This window comes from Phodopus roborovskii, unplaced genomic scaffold, assembly GCF_943737965.1.
Source record: "Phodopus roborovskii unplaced genomic scaffold, PHOROB, whole genome shotgun sequence".
Lineage (NCBI taxonomy): Eukaryota > Metazoa > Chordata > Mammalia > Rodentia > Cricetidae > Phodopus > Phodopus roborovskii.
The window spans coordinates 226,241-234,759 of record NW_026126407.1 but is presented as its reverse complement, the minus strand read 5'-3'; the positions used below and the strand labels follow the sequence as shown (position 1 = coordinate 234,759).

Sequence of the window (8,519 nt, the reverse complement as noted above, 5' to 3'; positions counted from 1 at the left end):
CAGATGAAAGGCAAATGATGATTTCTTTGTACAACTGCATACAGTGGAAGTGTCCTAAACTAGCCTCATCTTGTTCTCAAGCCCTTGAAATGTGGCACTAAAGCTCTCATTCTAAGATAACTTCAAATGGTCTCAAGTCACCAGTGACCATCACACCATCTGAGCATCAGTTCCCCAAGAGGAAGGGACAGAGGCACTGCTCCTGAGTCATTGGACAACTGTCAGTAACCTCAGATGCCTTATGTAACACATGTTATCTGGGAGGTCTGGCTTACATGGCGAAGTTCACACTTGGCTCTGGGCATGAGCTTCTCCAGGTACTGTGATAGACTGGCTTCCAAGTCTATGCTGTGCCACCTCTGAAAGATCAGTTCTCTATTCTTATTACCAACTCAACAGGGTAATCTGTAATCTATAAGCTAGATCACCATGACCACACCATGTGTGGATCTCTAAGATGCAAACCTACCACCCCATGTATTCCTAAAACCCTACTGGGAGGTTGCTTACTAATCTGACTCTGCCTTTCACCTGTTTAATATATGCAGAGAGAGGACACAGTTGAATGTAGATGCTGTGATAACTAGGGCAGAGTGAGTACTACTCAGTATGATGAATAAGATACTTTTTAATCCATCTACTTGCCTGCATAGATCCCCAACTTCCTTGGACCAAGCAGCTGGGTAGAGTGTCAAAGACAATAACTTCCCCACCACACAGGGCCGAAAGTTAGCCCCTTGTCCCTTGAATGCCTTATTCCAAATCCACTCCAATTCACTATCTAGTGTTTGTATGTTTCTGACATACTTCTCTCTGCAGGGAGATTAGATTGTAGGTACATCTTTGTATCTTTTCCTGTCTTTCCACCCAACCCTAAGCAATATCACCCTAAACCTCCCCTGCTCTCTTTGGCCTTTTGTTTACATAGTGCCAGTGATAGATAATCATCACTGGACGCTGAACAGGTCAGCCATTATTGAGACTTATTATTCTCTTTTAAGAGATGGTAGAATTATGTCTCATCTAGTTCTCCAGAAGGTAACACACTCCCCTACCCTCAGGCACCTGGTCAGGTAGGTTGGTATAGGCCTGTGCTTATTTTGCAGTTTGTTCTCTAGGCTGGGTGAACCTTTGAGCCATTCTTGTCTGTCACAGCTATTGTCTTGTCTTTCAGGAATAGCCAGCTACCTAGCTGTCCTGAGATTCCTTTCCACTTAGCTCTTGAAGGCCCTTGTGGGACAGTGTAAATAACTCACGTGGTGCTTCCCATTTGCTCTTGAGAATCGTCCACTTCTAGCTCCACTTCTAGTCGGTCCCACAATTGCTCCCATACACTCTTGTTAATAGTAGGCAGTCACAGTATGCAGCAGGGGTGCCTTGACTGAGACCAGGCGGCCCAAGCATCTCCAAAAGTGGAATGCAATCCCTGAAGAGCAGTAGCTCTAAGCATGTGGCCTGATGCTTGCCTACATTCACTAGTACTTTGAGGCCTCTGGCATCAACCCCACCCCAGATGGGACAGTTGTCTGTATTTAAACTTTATTACAAAATTATAAAGCAGAGCTCTGTAACAAAAAATACACATTTGGGTTTGCTTTTTAACACCCAGGTGAGAAAATCTTAATATAAGCCACTTGGAGCAACACATTCACATCCAGAGATTTTAACAAATTTGTACAATATAGACTATTAATTCCTTTACAGCTTATTAGTTTAAAACCAACTATTCCAAGGGACAAACCAGTCAGCTGTCTGTCTTTTAAAACTAAGTGTCAACTGAAATTTTGGTGTAATCATATCAAAATCCACAGACTAGTTGAAAGGATTAGGTGTTTCCATGTTAATTAAGACCAAGGATCCGTGAAGAACAGAAAGGGGCTCAAGTACTAAAAAGAAAAAAGTTTACCTGGGTTAGATGTTAACAGGAATGGAATCTTAGAATTCCAACTTTCATTTGGTGTAACAATAAAAAAGTTGTTTGACATCTGTTTGGTTTTTTTCCCCCCAAAAGAAAACACCAAAAGATAAAAGTTCTTCAAAATAAGTAACCTTAGCTCTGACTGTTCCTTGGGTTACTAACAGGCCATCCATATATTATTTCTGTTCCTGTCTAGGAGGTAGGGAGGTAAGGCCTCAGAAGAGAAAGCTGTTGTATAAGAAGGGAGTATTGAAGTATTGTTAGGTCTGATTATGCAGCTCAGTTAAGACCTGTTTCACAGTGGAGTCCAGGAGCAGCAAAACTGGTGGGCTGTGCTAAACTGAAGACATTGTAAACTACAGTACTTAGTATCCAGAGAAGGAGGGAAGGTAGTCTTTTTAGAGGGGTCTCTTGATTCTTGACACCAACAAAGGCACTGACCCACAACCTGGCCATTGGGACCTAGACTGCACAGGTAACATGGCCTGGGCGCCTCTGACAACAACTTCATGGGCCTCCTGGATCCCCTGAAGGATTTAGTGGTTAAAGATGGGAAGAAAGAAAGCCTAGGTATTTCTAATAGCCCCTTCTAGGTGCCCCTCTGCTTTCCAGTTCTTCCAGTCTACGATGTACTGTGGAAGGTAGCGATTTACCCAGGTGCTGTAGTGCTGGGGGTGCATCCTACAGAGGAGCACACAGCTCATTTGGTTCTTCTTTGAGCTGTTCCAGCAACCACCACTCAGACCCTACAGCTGTGTCAGTGGTGTCAAGACACCGAGAGGCTAGAATCATGATTTAGAGAATGCTTCATTCTGACCCGCCCAAAAGGCTGAGAAGCAGCCTGGGCATAGTCCATTCTCACTTGGCACCTTCCAGGGCCTCATACACTCACTGTCCTATATGTCTGCTCTCTGGGAATCTCCATGAGCAGCCAAGCTAAACAAGAGCCGAGCTCTTTGCTGAAGTTCCTATGCCTTCGGTAAGCAAATTTAAATCCCAAAGAAGAGAAACTATTAAAGTGGTTTTAAAAAAACTTTAGCCTGCTGAAAATGAGGATCAAAGCCAGAGATCAACAGAAAGCCACTGCCTCCATTTCTCTTTCCTCAGGATGGTGTGGCAGAGATGACCCATGCACCATCTCTTAGGGACTCCCCAGCAGTTTGGGGGTAAGGTCAGTCAGGGGACTGATCATTTCCAACCCCAACACTAACAGAAGTGACTCAACTTAGAAATTCTTCTACAGCATTTAGACTTAATTTCTCACCAGAGATGAGTCTACTGATCCAAATTCTGACCTAGGGAATACTATTGGTCTGATTCATATGTGTGTGTGTGTGTGTGTGTGTATATATATATATATGTCCAGAGAAAGAAATGAATTTTAGGCATTGTAGCAGACTTAAATTTCTGGTTTCTGTGTTTTTTACTGCTGGGGGTAAGGGAACCATTCCCAGCAGGACTTTTGATTGATGAAACAGGAGGAGTGGTATATGGGATGTGTAAAATGTGTCTTAGGTTTTCAGGAAGGGAAGAAGACATGGTCCAAGTTCTAGAAAGTCCTCTTCGTTGATTACCATCACCACCCCATGATCAGAGAAGCAGGCACTCACCCATGTGATCTGAATCAGTTCTCACTGGCTTTGGGTTCTGCCACCTAAGAGGTACACACCATGGCAAGACAGGTATGCCAGTCACCTCTGCTTGTCCCAGTCTCGAGAACACTGCCAGTTTCAATAAACCGCCTCTGTGCATCAGACCAACCCTGAGCCCAGACGCTTTGAGCTATGTCCTGTAAGGCACTGAAGAAGCCAATTCTAGCCCTCAGGACCGGAAGACGTGCACTGCTCGGATGACATACTGTCGGCAGATAGGACATTCATTCATTCGTTTGCCACACTTGGTACAGGTAACCATGTGGCCACACTCTAGCAGAACACAGTCAATGGGTGAGTCCATGCAAATCTTACACAGGTTCTCCTCCAGGCCAGAAGGCACTGCTCCCCCTGGAGAAACAAGGCAGAAAGGAAGAAAAGATTATGTCTGAGTGTATGATGGGCTGCATGGAGCAAACCCTCAAATCCACACTTCCCTCAAATAGAGTACCTCCCCACTAAACACACACACACACACACACACACACACACAGTAACCAAACCACCTCCAGCTGCTTGTTGCACCTCCACTCCTGAGAGAGAGAGAGGTTTTGAGGGTGGTACTCTCAGATCAAAAACTTTGTAGGACTCAGAACTACAAAGAAAGAACTTAGGACAAGGAGTTAGCTTTAACATAGCAAGTGAGCAGCATTTAGGTACCACGTTCCACGGGGCAGAATGTACAGAAATGATAAAACTGGTTCAGAAAATTTTGGTTATAAACAGAACTGTAGTGAATGGCTCGTTAGGAATCTGCAGTCCTATCTATAAACAAATTCCCAATTTAATAAAGCGGAGAATCATGTGGGACCCCATGTGTTATCCCACAATCTATCTGTAGGCTTCTGAAAGACTTCCTGATAAAGGGGCATGGGCAGACACACTGCTCCTTTTCTGTGCTACAATCACTGAATTTTATTCCTACCCCTGACTGCTCATCATACTCCATGATAATTCATTTATCTCCCACAGTAGACTAAGAGCTTCTTAATTCAACTTGTTCAATCATAAGCTTACCATTTTCTTTGTGCTCTGAGGTCAGATACTTATCTTGAATTCCCAAAACATGAGTCACATGGTAGGTATTCTTTAATATCTAATAAAGAATGTTCTGCCCAGGGAATGATAACTGCTCACACTGACTAACTGCCTACCATGTGTCAGGCAGGGTCCTAAGAGCTTTCTGTATTAACCCAGAGGTATTGAAGGAAGGTCTATAGAAGAGACAACTTGAGCTAGAGTTAAGTGGCTTGCCCAAGGACACAGGGCTGCTGAGGTAGCTCACATTCAAATCAGAAAGGCTCATGGACATATGGCCTTCTGGACAAGGGCTCCAGGGCAGAGACTATCAAAGACAGCATTGACTGCCCTATAGTTAATTGAGAATAGGAGTTCTCAATGAATACTAACTAGCTTATGCTAGTGGTGGACACAGCTACTATCCTAGTTTAGCTGAGAAAAACCTTTACATTCAGAAGCTCACCTATTTCTAACATGTCAAATTAGCCTAAACTAAGCAGCCATAAAGCAGAATTGTTCTCATACCAGCCACCTCTCCCACCTGTACTACTCCAGGGTAATTCTTTATCTGTTGCTTCTAGTTTTTCTTTTCTATTCTAGGCTAGTCTAAAAAGTCAGGTCACTAAATGCACATGTATTCTCATGTATATTTGTTTATTGCTAGTTTGATGATTCTGGAGTATTTTCATGTAGCTATTTAAACTGCACCTGTGTATGGAATACACAAGTCAAAGAACACTTCCCACAGGAGGCAGCTGGCTGGGATTGCTCAACCTAGTTAAAGCCCCTTGTGGTCTTAATACAGAGGTTAGAAAAGTACTGGCATGACAGGCATGCCTAAACCAAGCTTGAGTCATTTACAGAATGCATCAACTCAGTGCTCAGCACTCTCCAGCGAATGAGAAGAGGGATAGTACCATGTAGATTAATCTGATCATGGTATTATCTGGGGTGAGGGTAGAGAAAGGGGTAACCCAGATGATTACAGGGCCTAAGAAAAATGCTCAACACTGCCCATTCAGCACAGAAGACCATTTTACTTAGGATAAATTCAAAAAGTCTTCTGAAAAAGGTTTAAAGTGCTGTAACACTATTGAGAATAGTTGTGGGACACTGTGCCCACATTTCTCAAGGCTTTCAAAAGTGACATCCCACAGGCTATTGGGGTTCTATGATGTGCTCTGAGGATGCCCCAGTGGTGGCCTTTAATACACGGGTAGCCAGGTGGGATATGCATTCAGAGCTCAGAAGGCAACCACTCAACACCTCTGCTGTCTCCTGAGCATCTCTGACTACCATCTAACAGGACTCTTGGGTCACCACCCTTACTTTTTGGTTTGGCTGGCAGACACTTATTATGCTAGGTGCAGTGGTGGGAGCCTTTAATCCCAGCACCTGGGAAGCAGAGGCAGCTGGTCTCTGTGAGCTTGAGACCAGCTTGATCCATATAGTTGAGTTCCAGGGAAGCCAGGGCTACACAGACAGACACCATCTTAAAAAAAAAAAAAAAACCCTCAAATGACATCTCTGCAAGTATAAACTCTCCCCAGACAGACCACATGGAGAGACTGAGTATGGTACTCCCCACACAGGGTATCGGCTCCAAATCAGCCAAGCCCCTAGGCTGCTATGGCTTTCCTTCATAGGGTTGGAGCAAGGAGAATGTGACTCTATACTTTCCCACAGTCTCTCTGTAAACACATATGCCTACAATTCTTAGACTGTGGACAGACATCAGGATTGCAGACAGGAAAATAAAACTGCTAAGAGCCTAAGTCAATGCTTAACAGAAACAATTACATACCGTTTTGATCCTCATCACCAGACACTGAAAAGAAGAGAAAAGGATGTGTGAATATGAGTGTGATGGTAAAAGGTAATCTTCCACCACCCTGCCATCATTTCCGAACTCCAATCGGCTCTAGGCTGAGAACAGGGCCTGGCTGGAATCTGGACAGGTGCTAGCTCACCCTCCCCACTCACTCTGTGCTAAGAACTCACATGGAGCCTAACTGTCCTATCTGCCTTGTTCTGAGAAAAGCATGTTCCACTGGTCTACAGTGACCACTGTGTCAGTTGAAAGGACACTGCACATACATATCCTTTAATGTTGCCTCTGAAGCCATCATTGAGGTAAAAGGAATGAAAGTTTGACTATTTCAATGAGCCAAGGAGCCCGCCAAAGCTATCACATGCAGTCATATTATTGCCAGGCATGGTGGTACATGCCCATAATCCCAGCACAAGAGGCAGAAGAAGGATCATGAGTTCCAGGCCAGCCTGAGCTATTAAGAGCCTGTTTTTAAAAACTACGGGTGGTGGTGGTTGTGTTGTGCACATCCTTTGTTCTATCACTAGAGATCTCTGTGAGAGTTTGAGGCCTGCCTGGTCTATAGAGCTAGTTCCAGGACAGTCAGGGCTGTTATACTAGGAAACCCCATCTCCAGAAAAAGAAAAACAAAAACCAAACAAATTAACAAAAAATAAAATAAAAAATAAAATAACAAAAACAAAAAAAAAAAAAAAATCCCACCAGCAGCACAGCACAGAACAGGATAGTACACACTTTTAATCCCAGGCACTTGAGGAGGGACAGGCAAGGGATTCTCTGTGAGTTTGAAGCCAACCCACTCTCCATAGCCAGTTCCTGCCCAGCCAGGGATACAGAGTAAGATCCAGTATTAACAAACAAACAAACAGCAAAAACCTACTCCTAAAATCTTTGGGACTCTAAGTAAAGACTCAAGATAATCCCAAAGAGAAAGCGAAGGCAGACGCCTTGTCAGGCCCCAGGTCTATCACCAATGCAGTTACAACTTCCCCTAACTTGGTAAATCTGTGTTATTCAAATTTATCAGAGGAAGGCCTGAAGCTTGGCTTTTACAACCATTTATCATACAAGGAATCAAAATGCACAAAGAACTAATTCAGCTGGTGATGAGAATGTCCAGTTCAACCTGGCCAAAGGGAGGGGGCAGTAAGTACAGTGATGGAATGCTTGCTTAGCATGTGGACAAAGACTCTGGGTTTGATCCCCAGCCCCATGGAAGAAAACCCTAGCTAAGGCTATTGTGCTGGGGATGCTTTTAATGGTAAAGCGCTTGCCTAGCAAAACAGCCAAACACATTTCTCTTCTCCAGGACTTTTTGGCATTTAGTAGAAAAACATCTTCAATGAATTAGTGTGAGGACAGCATAAAACATCTAAAATGACACAATGTAAAATGCTTTGGGAAGTGAACACAAGAAAAAAATCCAAGCACACTATATGCTAGAATTTGCTTTCCAACCCAAAGCTGACTCAAAGCAAGTACTGCTGGTAGCAGAGAAAAGAATAAAGAATATGGAGCATATGTCGTGGGGGCAGGAAGACATTAGGCTTAGAAATCCTTAGTTCAAATCCTGGCTCTCTAAGTGACACTTAATAGAGCCTATTGCCTAGGTTGCTCTGAGGGTTAAATTGTATATTCAATGCCTGTCCCCAGTCTTGGTGCTTGAGACGTACAGACGTGTAGGCTGGCTTCCTCTGAGGCTAAACACATGTGGATCAGATCAAGTCAGTGTGATACCATCATGTGTGGGATGGCAGCAAAGACCTCTCTGTTCAGTTGCTACCCAGATAGCCCCTCACCCAGATGCTGGAGTCCTTTCTGATCCTTGTACAGTCGAGTCACCCTCTCCATCAGTTCCCACTTCTCACAGCAGCCCTTATAGTTGACAAAGTTGCGAGCCAGAATCTCTTTCAGCTGCCGCACTGTCAGGCTTTCAATGTCCTCCAGGTGGGTCAGATCAGACAGTGAAGCCCTCCGGCCGGGGACGAAGCTGTCCTCTGAGCCAATGGACTGCAACAGCAAAGATGTGATGATCAGCTGGTTCAGTTGTGTCTCTTCAAGGAACACAGAGAACCCATCAACATGCACTTTGTTGACC

General features: G+C 44.1%; 1 protein-coding gene across 9 annotated transcripts in view; it reads right to left on the bottom strand.

Annotated features, from left to right (window-relative positions):
* Positions 1-1,522: 1,522 nt before the first annotated feature.
* The window catches only part of Rffl (ring finger and FYVE like domain containing E3 ubiquitin protein ligase), a 63,981-nt gene continuing 56,984 nt past the window's right edge, over positions 1,523-8,519 (bottom strand). For all 9 annotated transcript variants that reach the window (XM_051179772.1, XM_051179775.1, XM_051179766.1 and 6 more), the window contains 3 exons: positions 8,221-8,431; positions 6,395-6,418; positions 1,523-3,921 (listed from right to left, as the gene is read on the bottom strand). In XM_051179772.1, coding sequence (XP_051035729.1) covers positions 3,740-3,921; positions 6,395-6,418; positions 8,221-8,431 — 417 coding nt within the window. In that variant the 3' untranslated portion in view covers positions 1,523-3,739. The remainder of the gene's footprint in view (positions 3,922-6,394; positions 6,419-8,220; positions 8,432-8,519) is intronic.